Genomic DNA, 15,633 nt, shown 5'->3' on the forward strand with positions numbered 1-15,633 from the left:
CATAACATCTTGTATGTAATTTTATTATCACTTATGACATTTTATTACAATATTTGTGTATATGTCTTTGGGTTATTGTAGGTTCTTTTCACCCTCTCATTCCTCTATGCCCCACTGTTTAATTATTAGCTTCATGAGAACAGGGACCAAATCTTTTTAATTTGTATTACTGATGCCTACCACAGTGCCTGATATATGTGTAGGTGTTGGAAAAAATTCTTGTTAAATTAAAAATAAAAATTTCAGATAGAAAAAGGGGAAGATCGAACCAAATAATTCTCTCCTAAACAGATGTAAAATGGTAACATAACCTTGCTATTTTTAAATTCTCTATGAGTATTCTTAGTAGAATGAGTTTTGTTTTGTTTTCAATTAAAGCAGGAAAGTTTGCAAAAAACAATTTATAAGCTGGAAGAACAGCTGCATAATGAAATGCAATTAAAAGATGAAATGGAACAGAAGTGCAGGTGAGAATACTTTATATGTTTTTTACGTTAAAAGTGTATAGCAAAGCTTATTTTAAAGCTTTCACTCTGTAAACACTAATAAGTAGACATAAGTAAGGTGAGGGTATAAAGGTTGCCGCTGATATACTGTCAATGAAGAATATCTTAGCTAGAATTACAGTAATATTTATGTCAGCATTAATTTTAGATATACTTTCCTCAGAATATTTAAAGTACATTTGCTCCTCATAGTCTTTATTAAAAAACTATAGAATCGATTCACTTAGTACCTGATTTATTGCTTTTCTTTCTCATTTTAATTAGCTGGCTAAAAGAGCAAATTAATTTACATTAAATAAGATGCTTTCTAAAATGTAAATGTTGAAGATTAAAATTCACTAAACTTTTGATGCAGACATTCTAATTTCCTCTGTGATTCTTTAGAGCAGTAAATCAGAACTTTTTCCTATAATCCAAATATAGTAAGTCTGTATATTTATGAAAATATAGAAAGATTATTTTAAATAACCTAGCATAATGGTGAGTTACTTATTAATTACAAACAATAACTTTTTATAATTATATTTTTAGTGGATAGTGCTGAATAAATGAAATACGGAGGTAATACTGGAGATTAAGTATACAACAAACAGAATAGGAAAAACTGGCAATTTTGTGATTCTCACTGCATACCATTTCTGATAGATTAAATAGTTAAGTGTATAATATAGACATTTTTTATAAAAGCACTTGAATATAAGCAAATAATTAATTGATGCCAGGATTTGGAAGGAATTTCTGAGTATAAAATATGGAAATAAGGAGAGAAAATGGATAGATATTATTGTATAAATGTTGAGAAGTTCCTACATCCAAAAATACTGCAGTCGAAATTAGAAGGCAAATGATAAACTAGTGGTAGTGGTGGTAGTGAGGATCAATTTGAGGAAAAAGTAAGAATGGCTAAAATGGCCAAAAATCATATGAATATGTGGGGTGACTTGGGGGAAGCCTAAAAAGAGTCTGGGAAGGTCAGTAGAGTCTTGATCTTGGAGGACTTTGTTTATTTTTACCCAAGTTGCAAGTGAGTGTATTTATTGATTTATATGTGCCACCTTTCTCTTCATTTACTTAATTTTGTATTAAAGGTTAAATGGCTAATTTTTGCTTAGTAGCAAGTATTGTAAATGGCTAATTTTTGCTTAGTAGCAAGTATTGTATATTGTATTCAGAAATCCTTAACCTGGAATCCATAGATCTCTCCCTCAAAGGGTCCATGGATGGAATTTGAGGTCTTTAAACTTGGAAGAGGAAAAAATTAATATTTTCTCTAACTTAAAGTGAAATTCAGCATTTCTTTTAATTATGAACATAGGCTATAATCCAATTATTTGTGGTAGCTATGAATTTTTTATAATAGAAATTACAAGTATTTTCTTAGTTGTTAGTTGTCCCTAAATATCATTTATGCTCACCACTACTATGAAATTACTGCCATAAGATCTTGTGATTTACTGTATTAACAAAGAAGCACACATAATACTGAATCATACTTTTTTTTTAAGTTTATGACTACATTTCAATATAATTTTGGCTTCTTTTAATCCTATGTATTTATTTTATGCTTCTAAAAATGTTCTGAAAAAAGGCCATAGGTTTCACCAGACTGAGAAAGAGATCCATAGCACAAAAGAAGAAATCTTAGTTAAATGGAAAAGTAAGAAATAGGGGATTCCATCCTGGTCAATAAAAAATAAACATATTTCTAATCTATATTGCTTTTGTTTTTACAGAACTTCAAACATAAAACTAGACAAGATAATGAAAGAATTGGATGAAGAGGTACTTTTTTTTAATTTGCTGATTTTTTAAAAATTATTTTTTTTATGATGACATTGGTTAACGAAATCCAATAAGTTTCAGCTATTCACCTAACAGTAAGGCATATATATATGTACACTGTGTGTTTACCTCTCATAGTTAGATTTCTTTTTGTCACCACATATTTGACCCCTTTTACCCCGTCTACCTCTCCCCTTTCTCTGGTAACCACTAGTCTATAGTCCATGTCCATTAGTCCCGAAGAGGTACTTTTTGTTGTCTAATCAGAAGTGGGGCTTTTTTATTTTCCTTTTCTTTTGTATTGTTTTGCTTTCTGAGAAAATTACATTTGAACTTTATATGTGGAAATACAAAGAATTATGATGAAAGCTACATTGGAGCTACAGATTCAAGTTATACAGGTTAGATTATACTTTAGTTTCTTTTATATAGTTTTATTCTAAAACCATGTTGAAATTTTAGTACAAAAATTTCATTTCAATGGTTCTTCATGATTGAAAGGTGAAAAAGGAGCAAGAGAATCAAGAGATCAGAAATCGAATCTGCAGCTATAGTAGAAAGAGACAAATAAGAGAGAGGAAAGAATACTTAAAAAAGACTGACATTAACATAATTTCATGTGACCAAATGGGAAATATATTGATTTTTTAATTATTCATGTTTTCCATGGTTGCCTAGCAAGAAATTTTTATCAGGAAAACACAGCATAAACATTTCATTATACAGATGTTTGTTTGCAAATATGTAATACATTTTCATTCCTTTTGGTTGACTTGTAAGTGTCTTTCTACTGACTCTATGAAGAGTCCCTGAAAAGAAATATACTCTCTCTAGTCTTCCTCTCATTGATTGCTTCCTTGGTCCTTTTTAGATTTAATCTTTTTGATGGTTTTTATGCTGTCATAATTTTCTCTTAAGGAATAGTTAATATCTGTCAGTGGTGTTTTTTTTATCCCTCATTTGTAGCTTTGGATATACATGTAGTTATCTGAGAAGATTCAGGTAATATTTTACCAACTTGCCATTGGTCATTGTGCACTTAGCACTATTTATTTGACTAAGTACTTAAGAAATAATTTTGCATATCCTCTACTTTTTAATTCACTTCTAAGACACAAAGTTCACGTGTGCTAGGTTCAAGTTATTCAACTTTCCAAATTCAGGGTAGAAAGAGAGATCCTAATTATAATATTAGAATACAGTAGTCCCTTTTTATCTGCAGGGAATGCGTTCCAAGACTCCCAATGGATGCCTGAAACCACAGATAGTATTGAACTCTATGTATACTATGTTTTTTCCTTTATCTACATATCTTTTCACTTAAATGAAGCACTTTACAGCTTCCTTTGGCATATCCAAATTGCCAGCATCACTACTCTTGCGCTTTGGACCATTATTAAGTAAAATAGGGTTATTTGGACACAATGATACCACTGTGATACTACCGTGACAGTAGGTCTGATAATCAAGATGGGTACTGAGTAACAAGTGGGGAGCATGTATAGCGTGGATCTGCCGGACAAAGGGGTGATTCACATCCTGAGTAGGATGGAGCAGACAACGTGAGATTTCATCACACTGTCTAGAATGCTGTGCAATTGAAAACTTATGAATTGTTTATTTCTGAAATTTTCTATCTAATATTTTTGGATCGCAATTGATCGAAAGCTTGAAAAATGAAAGTGCAAATATAGTCCTGCTCTGGAAAGATGGAGTAAAAGTACTTTCCCTTATTCGTCTTACAAAGAACAGCTAAAAACTGTAGACATATGAAACAAATATAAAAAGATTCTGAATGGTAAAGAGAAGGCCGACCAGCTAGAGTACTTGGGTCTCAAGAAACAACACAGAAATGAATACTATGGGTTTTCTTTTTGCAGCATATATCCCAGACTGGTTGCTGGAGAAGCCAACAATCTGGAAACACCAACAAGCACAGACAAGAAAGTCAATCTCTCTAGCCAACAGAGCAGGAGAAGGGCAGGCTAACAAGTCAGAAAACTTTTACACAATCACTGCTCTAGTCAGCCAAACACAACATAAAAAAATGTAACCCCACCCCCACCAGCAAAGGCCTGGACTTCCAATCCTCTGACGCAGTGGTGTCAGAGAAGGTCCAGTGGAAAGACTTTATCATTTCTACTGGGCAGTGACAAGCCTTTCCCCACCTCTCCAGACAATGTCATTGGCAACCATATGGGGAATCTAGGTTTTCACTTGCACTCAGCAGCAACAAGGCACTCCTCCTTCTCCCTGCTGGGCTGGTGTCAGAAAAGGCCTGGTATAGAGTTTGAACCTTCAGCTCTGAAATAACAAGCATATCTCTTCACAGCAATGTCTGTAGAAGTCATGTAGGCAGTATTAACAAAGAACCCTACCTCCTCCCAGCCATTATTTCATCAGCAGGGGACTAGTGGGGTACCAGAACTTTCCTTTGCACCCAGCAGTAATGAGGATCCACACACTCTCAAGCTCTGTGTCAATAAAGATCAGGTGGAAACCTAGATTTCTACCTCCTTCTGGCAGAAATGAGGCAGCACCTGCATAATCCCACCAGAACAGTAACAGAAGAGACCTGCTAAAACAGAAGACTTAAATAAGACCCACAGTATCATAACATAATACCAAAAATGCCTAGGTTTCCATTGAAACAATAAACAGGCAATAAACAGATGCCAACATTGACATCTGACATAAATGTAAAAGAATCATCACAAATACGTTTTGGTGAGCAACTACAAACATGCTTGAAACAAATGAAATTTTTAAATTAGAAAGCATCAGCAAAGAAATAGTCTTCACAGGGACGTAGATGATATAAAGTAGAACGAATCAGAAATTACAATAACTACATGAAAATGTCAATGGATAGGCTTAACAGCAGAGTGAAGGATACAGAGGAAGGAATTAGAGAACTTGAAGATAGAACAATAGAAATTACACAGTCTGAAAAACAGTGAAAAAAAAGTGTCAGAGCCTCAGGGACTTGTGGGACCATAGCAATTAAAGTTCTAACACTTGTGTCATTGGAATTGTTGAAAGAGAGGAGAAAAGTGGGGACAGGAAGAAATGGCTGAAAATTCTACGAATTTGACAAGCCGTGGACCTACACAAAAAAGACCTACAAGAAGCTGAGCAAAGTACAAAAAGAATTAACCCAAAGATATCCACACCAGGACATACAATAGTCAGACTTGTGAAAACTAATGACAAAGAAGAAATCTTACAGCAAAAGACACTTATCTAGAAGGGAAGAATAACACATATGACAGCAGATTTCTTACCAGAAACCATGGAAGACAGTAGGAAGTGGCACAGCATTTTTCAAGGGCTGAAAAAAGGAACTGTCAAGCCAGAATTCTGTGTGCCCAAATGAAAATCTTGGCATTCTCAGATGAAGGAGAACTTAAGAGAATTTATCATCAGCACACCTTCCCAAAAAGAATTGCTAAAGGAAATTTTCTAAATAGAAAGGAATTGGTAAAAGATAGGATCTTGACATATCAGGAAAGAAGAAAGAACAACAGAGACTAAAAATATGGGTAAATACATTTCCCTTCTTGAGATTTAATGAGGTTCTCTATATATGAAATAGTTAAGATAATTATGAATAAGAAGATAAAGAGACATAAGGGGAGGTAAAGGTTTTACACTTGCCTTGAACTGGTAAGTTGCCAGCAGTATATTGTGATTAACTGTGTACTGTATATATAAATGTAATACCTAGAGCAGCCACTAAAAAGTTATAAAAATTGATACACTGAAAAACACTGTAGATAAATCTAGACTTCCAAAAAATGTTTAAATAACCCACAGAAAGACATGAAAGAGAAAAAAAGATCAAACAAAAAACAAAAATGGGAGACTTAATTCTAACATACCAGTTATTACATTAAATGTAAATTAAATGTAGCAGCAATTACAGATGTCAGGGTAGATTTTTTTAAATGACCCTAACTATATGCTATCTACCAGAATTCTCTTCAAATGTAACAATATATAAGCAAATTGAAAGTAAGAGAATGGAAAAATATATCATGCAAACATTAGCAAAATGAAAGCAGCAATGGCAATATTAGTATCAGTTAAGGTAGACTACAGACAAAATTATTAGAGACAGAGAGGTTATATTACATGATGATAAAACGGTCAGTCCACTAAGAAATTTGTATTCACCACAACAGAGCTACAAAATATGTGAAGCAAAAGCTAATAAAACTGAAAGGAGAAATAGACAAATTCACAATTATTATTGGAAACTTCAGTACCACTTCATACACAAGAGAATCTGCAAATGTAGGAGAATTCAGCACCATCAACCAACAGGATCTATTCAACATTTGTAGAACCCTCCACCCAACAAGAGCAAAATACCCGTTCTTTTCAACATTCAAGGAATACATATCAAGATAGATCACATCCTGAGCAAATGTCTATAAAATTAAAAGAATTGAAATCACACAAAATGTGTTCTCTGACCAGAAGGTAATCAAATTAGAATGAATAGCAGAATGATACGAGGCAAATGCAAAAACACATGGAAACTAAACAACACAGTTCTAAGTAATCCATAGGTCAAAGAGGAAATCTTGAAGCAAATGAAATAATATGTTAAAGTTAAGTTAAAAAGTTATGGCTGGTCATCTGTTAAAAAATATTTGAGCAATGGAAGTGAAAATAAAACCTCCAAATTTGTGGGATGCAGCTTCCCTAGTGCTCTAAGTGAAATTTGTACATTAAATTCTTGTATTAGAAGAGATTAAAAGTCTTAATCACTTAAGCTCATATTTCAAGAACCTAGAAAAAGAAGAGCAAAATAAACCCAAAGGAAGGAAAAATAAAGATAAGACCAGAGATAATGGAACTGAAAACAAAATAGAGAAAATCAATGAAAACAAAAGCTAGCTATTTGGAAAGATCAACAAAATTGACAAACCTGTAGCACGGTTGACAAAAAGAGGACACAAATTTTCTGTATCAGGAATAATAAGGCGTATTACTACAGACTCTATAGATATCAAAAAGATCATAAGGGAATACTATAAAGAATTCAAAACATGTAAGTGTGAAATTTGAACAGACTAATTTCTACAAAAATATAAACTATCACAACTCTAAATGTGCAATAGATTATTTGAATGCCCTATATAACTATTAAAATGAATTCATAATTTAAAAGCTCCCCAAAAAAGTAAACTCCAGAATCAGATGGTTTTATTAGAGAATTCTACTAAGTGTTTTAAGAGTTAACACCAATTCTATACTATCTCTTCCAGAAAATATAAGAGGTGAGAACACTCCCCAATGAATTTTCTGATGCTAAAATTACCCAGGTACCAAAATCTAATAACGACAGTTAACAAGTAGTGCTGTAGCAATTAGCTATTCAGTAGGCCAAGATATGAACCTCAACTTAAGTCTCACATCTTACGTAAAAATTAACTCAAAACAGTTCATATTTTTAAATGTGAACAAAAAATATTAAATTTTAAAGAAAAAATAGGAGAAATCCTTGGGACTTAAAGTTTAATAAAGAATTCTTAGATATGACACCACAAAAAATGATCCATATAAGGAAAAAATTCAATAAATTGGACTTCACCAAAATTTACAATATTTGCTCTGTGAAAGACCCTGATAAGAGGATGAAATGACAAGCTATCGCCTGGAAAAAAGTATTTGCAAACTACAAATCTCACAAAAGACTCTGTCTAGAATATTTAAAACTAAAGCTCTACAGTAAATAATCAAGTTTGAAAATTGGCAGAGGAGATGAAACATATATTTCATCAAAGTGGATGACAAGCACATGAAAAGATGCTTAACATTATTAGTCATTAGAGAAATGCAGATTGGAACCACCATGAGATAACACTATATAACTATTAGAACAAGTAAAATTAAAAACAGTGTCAATACCAAAACTGACAAGGATGTGGAGAAACTAGATCACTTACACATTGCAGATGGGAATGTGAAATGGTACAATTGTTCTGGAATATAGCTTGGCAGTTTCCTGAAATACTAACATGCAACTACCATGCGACCCAGCAATTGTATTTTTGGGCATTTATCCCAGAAAAACGAAAACTCATGTCCTCACAAAAACCTGTACACTACTGTTCATAGTAGCTTTATTTGTAATAGCTAAAAACTAGAAACAACCAAAATTCCCTACAGTAGGTCAGTGGATAAACAAAGTTTGATATATATGTACCATGGACTACTTACTCAGCAACAAAAAGAATGAACTATTGATAAACACCACTACTTGGATAAATCTCAAGGGCATTATGTTGAATGTAAAAAGCCAATCTCAAAAAGTCCATACTATATGATTCCATTAATATGATAGTCTCAAAGTGACAAAATTATACAGACGGAGGGCCCATTATTGGTTGCCAGGAATAATATGGTGGTGGGAGAACAGAAATAAGTATGTTTATAATTAGTGGTTGGAAGGAGATCATTGTGCTCATAGAACAGTTCTGTATCTTGATTGTGGTGGTAGTTACATGAATCTACCTAAGAGATAAAATGACGTAGAACTACATACGTACTTTATTACCAGTGTCATTTTCCTGATTTTGTTATTGTACTGTTGTTACACATAATGTAATTATTAGAGGAAAATGAGTGGAAGGATACATGAGACCTCTGTATACTATCTTTGCAACTCTTCCAAATTTATAATTATTTCAAAATAAAAATTAAAAAAAATGATAAAACCTTGGAATTGGAAAGACTTTATGTGATCTCTGTCAAACTGTACAAAATCTCTCTGGCAGCATCTTACCTAAAAGACAGTTTTTGCTTAAAGATAGGAAAGTTCAGAAAAAACATGCACTTCAGGATGACCAGTGTGGAGTCTTAAAGATAAAAATGAAGCATCAAAAGCAGAGTATGCTGATAGTGGTAACTCAGAAACAGAAAATAAAATTTTAAGTTATAGAAGTTTCTTTTTTAACCCTCCTCTTTCCTACAGTTTTATTTTCTAAAATATATATTTCCTTCATAATTTTAATATGCATTAGTAGGTAGATACATAGAACGCCTTAGCAAAGATAAAATGTTACTGAGGCAGGGAGAGGATAAAGGGAGACACACAGGGACTAATGAACTTAATGCACACATTGTAGCATTTGGTACCATTTGAGCTTTGCACCATTGAATTATCAAATATGCAATTGTCTAATCCTTTCATATTTCATATCTTAAATATAGTATTGTAAATAAACATTTTGATAGGATAATCTGTTATGATCTTCTTAAACTAGTAAAGTGACTTTCAATCTGATGAGTTGTTTTTTATATTTATGGATTCAAATATCTCTGAAAATTTTACATACCTAGTTCAAATAGGGAATTCTCACTGTCTTATAAGGCAAGCTGGTTCTGTTATTAGAAAGTTGTCATTAGGGGGTACTATCTGATTTTGAAACAAAGAAATCTATCTTAAGTCTTTGTGTGTTGTGTGTTTTTTTAAGAAGTGTATTCTGTCAAATAAGTATTAATTGCAGTGGCACCTTGTCATTATAATTTCAGGGGAATCAAAGAAGAAATCTAGAATCTACAGTGTCTCAGATTGAGAAAGAGAAAATGTTGCTCCAACATAGAATTAATGAGTACCAAAGAAAAGCAGAACAAGAAAATGAGAAGAGAAGAAATGTAGAAAATGAAGGTAAATTGTTACTTCTTTTGAAAAGTGCTGCAATTTCTGTCTAACACTATCTTTGATGTCTTTGTCATGAGGTTATCTTAAATTTAGTGCCTATGAAATATTTTTGAAGCCATAATGCTAAGACATCTCATGAGCTAGAGAAGTGATTTTCACCCTAACTTGCATATTTAAATCTCTTGGAAAGCTTTGAAGAATACTGATGCTTAAACTCCAGAGATGCTAACTGATCTAGACATATGGCCTGAGCATCGGTATTTTTAATAAGCCCTCTAGGCACTTCTAACAGGCAGCCGCATTAGAGAACTACTAACCTAGAATTTCATGTGTTTTAATGTTAGTGTTATAAATACATTTAAAATAGCTTTCTACACCCTTCGATCCAGTGATTTCACTTCTAAGAATTACATAGATACTTGTGCACAAGCACACTGATATAAAAACAAGGGTATTCATTGTAGCATTTTTTTAAATGTCAAAAATTACAAACAGTATAAATGTAATCAGTGATATAATAAATTTTGGTATACCTATATGGTAGAGTACTATGCATCTTATAAAAAGTATCTCCTAGTACATGATATAAAAGAATCTCTAAGCTGTATCTTTAAGTGGAAAATAGTACAGGTTATTTAAAACAAGGGTGCTTGTCTATATAGCTTAATTTGTGTATACATATACAGATATGCATGTGAAAACATATATGTATTATATGTATGTTTTTATGTGTTAAGATATGGGTACATAGACTATATTAGGAAGGGTATAAAAGAAATTAGTAATAGTTGTGACTGAGGAGGAAAATTGGACTGGGAGATGATGTGTGGAGGCAGGAAGACTCATTCTGCACCATATCCTTTTGGTACCTTTTGAATTTTGAACCACTTTAAGAATACTGAACTGTTCAAAGATTTTTACTATTCAAAAATAAATATTAAAACTAGCTTTATAATATGTCACTAATAGATTGGCCTTAGGAATAAATAATTTGAAATAACAATCATAGAAACAAATAAGTACTTCCAAGATGGAATTTCACTTTGGGAGTGGACCTACTGTAGCTGACTATTATGGCCTAAGACTAAATTTTATTTTTTTAAATAGATTTATATGTTTTCTCCATGAAAACTTTGTACTTTCTACATTTTATTTATTTCTTTTCTAGTTGCTACATTAAAGGATCAGTTGGAAGACTTAAAGAAAGTAAGTCAGAATTCACAGCTTGCTAATGAGAAGCTGGCACAATTACAAAAGCAGGTAAGTTTTTTGAATGTGGTTTTTTTTTTTTTTTAATTATCAATAAGTTTGATTGTATATTTAGTGAAAAACCTATTTTCTTGCTCTCTTTTTTAAATAGCTAGAAGAAGCCAATGACTTACTTAGGACAGAATCAGACACAGCTGTAAGATTAAGGAAGAGTCACACAGAGATGAGCAAGTCAATTAGTCAGCTCGAGTCCCTGAACAGAGAATTACAGGAGAGAAATAGAATTTTAGAGAATTCCAAGTCACAAACAGACAAAGAATATTACCAGCTGCAAGCTGTGTTAGAAGCTGAACGAAGAGACAGAGGTCATGATTCTGAGATGATTGGAGACCTTCAAGGTAATATTTTTTCTTACTGTGGTAAAATATACATAACATAAATTTACCATTTTAGCCATTTTTAAGTGTACAATTCAGTGGCATAAACTACTTTCACATTGTTGTATGACCATCCCTACTATTCACCTCTAGAACTTTTTTTTCATCATGAAAACTTTATACCCCTTATGTGGTAGCTCCCAGCTTCTGGTAACTACTGTTCTACTTTATGTGTTTATGAATTTGGCTATCTCATAAAAGTGGAATCAGACAATATTTGTGCTTTTGTGTAGGTCTTATATCACTTAGCACAACGTCTTCAAGATTCATCCATGTTGTAGCTTGTATTAGAATTTCCTTCCTTTTTAAGGCTGAATAATATTCCAATGTATGTATATAACACATTTTGTTTTTCAATAGAAGGTAATTTTTTAATTTTTTTTTTTATTTTTAATTGTGGTTAAAAGCATAAAACTTCCTATCTTTAACATTTTTAAGTGTAAGATAATATATTTTTTATATTGCTCTCATAAAGAAAATGACCTTGGTAAAAAACTGAAATGGTTAGCCATTTTCCTCTTTCAATATAATGCCTACAGTTGTATCACATTGTAATTTCAATCTCACAGGCACCCCTGTGAGGTAGGTAATGTGGATATTTCCAATTTTACAGCCAGATTATTGAAAACTCAATTTTAAAACATGTCTAGTTCACAAAAGTCATACTCAAAATGGGACTAATCTGGGCAGAGAGGATTATTACTATTAAAACATGGGAATTCCTCATTCATTGTTGGTAGAAATAGAAAATCAATTGTAGAAATAGAATCTCATTACAAATAAAGAATTGGGTGCTGAGAAGATTAGGACTAGAGATATCGGCAGTCTTTGTGTGTCTAAAAGAGAAAAGATTGAGTATAACTAATAGTGAATAAAGGAACAATTTGTATAATGGTAGTAAAATTCAGTTTTGTTTTTTGTTTTGTTTTTTCAAAAAAATGCCTGGTTTTACCCACTTCTCATATATTCTATTTTGTAGTCTTATTAGCAACAGCATCTATACTACCTAATCAAACAGATATGCATGGAAGTTGCCAGATCTTTCAGGGAAAAATGGGGGTGGGGTAGTCCATTTTAACCTTACTCACAGGATGGGAACATAGTTTGGGGTCTCATGAGGCTTGATGATTAGCTATAATTCTGTGGAGAGAGGTCAGGGTCAGTTTTTGTGACTGTGGAAACGGAAATTAAGATCTCTCGTTGGTTCTTAGCTGAGGAACATTGTGCAATTCTATTTCTCAGGCACTAGGCTTAAAATAGATCTAACTATAATCAAAAAAATAACCTCATTATATGTATTAGAAAAGCCTCATACTTAAGTTGCTTTTCTAGACCTTTTTATATACAGCTTATTAACTCTGTGAAAGTCAGTTCATCTGCCTTGTTTATCTATAAAGCAAGGAGAGTAGAGTAGGTGACCTCCTATAAATCCTTCCAGTTCTAAAGTTGTTTAAGTCTATGATTTTCCAGATATAACCGAGCTTTGAAGTGCATGCGTTAAAGAAACTGTCATCCATGTATTCATCAACAGTGGTTTTAATTGAATCTGTTTTTTAATTATCAGTGATGTTAAGGAAAATTCATGGCATCATTTATTGTTGAGGTTTATCTTTTTTCAGTGCTTCCTTTAACATTTAATTTTTAATATAAATGTGAATCAAACCTCATACACATTAAAAAATGCACATCATTTATATGAGCCTTACTATACATATAAAGATGCATTGTGGTTAAAAACATACAACACACTATTTTTACATTGATCTTTTATAGTCCTTAAGAAATTTCAGGTCCCTCAGATATAAATTTCTCATAGTTTAGGACACTGGGCTTCTGGCAGAGTCAGGATTATTTCCTAGTTGAATATCCTTCATGTACGCTAGTGAGCAGAAGCTTCTTCACATATATGGGCAATGACTTCCCAAATATAATTGGATAGTAAATATTTTAGGCTTTGTGGGCCACATATGATCTGTTACATAATTCTTGTTTTACTTATTACAACTCTTTAAAAATGAAAAAAAAAAAATTTAGCTTCATATTTGTAGAGAAATAGGATACGGGCCTGAAGATCTCCAGCACCTGGACCAGTGAATAGATAAGGCTGCTGTTATAGACTGAAAGTTAGCTTTCAAAAGTCCAGGCTTTAGAGGCTTAAACAGAATGAATTGACAAAGATTAAGATGTCATGGAATGAAAATTTTAACTGAAATGATAAGCTCTTCATCTAGTAAATTTATCTTTGATTCTTCAGATTGAAATGCAAAAAGATAAATATTTTTAATTACCATTTTTAAAAGTGTTTTCTTAAAGTCCTGTTGTTCATTTGGTTTCTTATTTAACTTTTCATTTTGGAAAATTTTAGTCATCTAGATACAATAATCTTCATCTAGCCACCAATCTTATTTCATTTATACCTCTACTTCTCCTTTCCAATCCTTCTGTGGCAAATGGATGTTCTATTTCCATTTGGTGGCTATTATGAATAGTACTGTCATGAACTTTCTTATACTTTTTTTTTTTTGGTAATCATTTACATGCTACCTGTTGGTATATACCTCATAACAGCAGAGCCAGAGAGTATATATATATTTGGCTTTAATGAGTACTTCTACATATTTCAAAGTAGCTGTACTAGTTTACATTCATCAGCAGCATATGAGAATTCCAGTTGCTCCACATTCTTATTAAGGACAGTACTCATCCCAGCTGAGTTTTGTCAGTCATGATGTTTTAACCAATCTGGTGGTATGTGATGGTATTTCCTTATAGGTTAATTTGTATTTCCCTGGTGTCTAAGATTGAGGAATTTGCCATGTTTACTGGCAATTTATGATGTGCCAGTCTTTTGCCCATATTTTTTTGGATTGTTTGACTTTTTCTTATTGGTTTGTATGACTTCTAGATATTCGTCCTTTGTCAAATATATGTATCATTGTCTTCTCCCACTCTGTGGTTTCCCTTGCCACTCTTTAATGTTGTTTGCTGATGAACAAGTGGTATTAACTTTTCTTATTTTTAATATAGTCCAATTTATTTTTCTTCTATGGTTAGTGCTATATTTAGTGTAGCCTGTTAAATTCCTTGATTAGATAATGAAGATATTGTTCCCTCTTCTAGAAGTTTTATTCCATTTAGTTTATGATACCTGATATTTTGTGTTTTTTCCTTCCACTATATACTATATATTTTTTTTTGTATATGAAGCTTCCATGCTTTCATGTATTGCACAGACAAGTTAGTTTCTTCCTTACATGTTTTTTAAAATAGAATAAATGAAGAAAATAAACTATTTTATTTAACATGTGTTGCATATGATTATTAAGAACCTGTAATGGATTCAACTCATTTTCATTACTTTGTTAGAAGTTATATGTAAACTTCTACATGAAAAATTCAGAATTTACTATCTTTGCACAGATTTTTAAAACCTATTATAAGTACAGGAAAAGCATTTTTCAGTAGCACTTTAACATTTAAACATCTTGCCACATTTACTTTATCTCTCTGTGTACAAACACACACTTTGTATTTTTGCTCAATCATGTAAAAGAAACTGGCGGGTGTTTCTCCTTCATAAATATAATGCCATTGTCGTGCGTGCGTGCGTGTATATAAAATTGTTTCATTGCTGTCTAACAAACAATCATTATCAGATGCCAAATGTTTCATATTCATTTAATTAAAGAATTACTTCGGAAAGACTAAAACATGGAAAGCAGATAGAGTGAAGACTTTGGCAAGTATAGCAAGTTAAACACTGAACTTTAAGAAGTACAAAATGTTTTTGGTCTATCTGGATGCTTTATCCATTTCCCTACCAAATCCTGGGCCTGTATGAATCATAAAAAAGAAAATCGATTCTTAACTTTTGAACTAGACCATATAGTTATATTCATTTATGTTAAATTCTACATGTATTAAATTTGTGTTTGTTAAATACTTATGCATTAAAAACCTTTAAGGTGTAAAGCATGTTTTAATGATAGTTACTAACTATGAATTGCTACTATTGCATGGTGTG

At 32.2% G+C, this 15,633-nt stretch overlaps 1 protein-coding gene across 2 annotated transcripts in view; it reads left to right on the forward strand.

Annotated features, from left to right (window-relative positions):
- Positions 1–15,633, forward strand: part of ROCK1 (Rho associated coiled-coil containing protein kinase 1) — a 128,354-nt gene that overhangs the window by 75,318 nt on the left and 37,403 nt on the right. Inside the window, exons 12-16 of one of the 2 annotated variants that reach the window (XM_006920039.3) lie at positions 379–467; positions 2,240–2,288; positions 9,834–9,969; positions 11,132–11,223; positions 11,324–11,570. In XM_006920039.3, coding sequence (XP_006920101.1) covers positions 379–467; positions 2,240–2,288; positions 9,834–9,969; positions 11,132–11,223; positions 11,324–11,570 — 613 coding nt within the window. The remainder of the gene's footprint in view (positions 1–378; positions 468–2,239; positions 2,289–9,833; positions 9,970–11,131; positions 11,224–11,323; positions 11,571–15,633) is intronic. The other variant, XM_015595720.2, reaches the window with a different exon arrangement.

The sequence above is a fragment of the Pteropus alecto genome, unplaced genomic scaffold (genome assembly GCF_000325575.1).
Source record: "Pteropus alecto unplaced genomic scaffold, ASM32557v1 scaffold146, whole genome shotgun sequence".
NCBI classification, from domain to species: domain Eukaryota; kingdom Metazoa; phylum Chordata; class Mammalia; order Chiroptera; family Pteropodidae; genus Pteropus; species Pteropus alecto.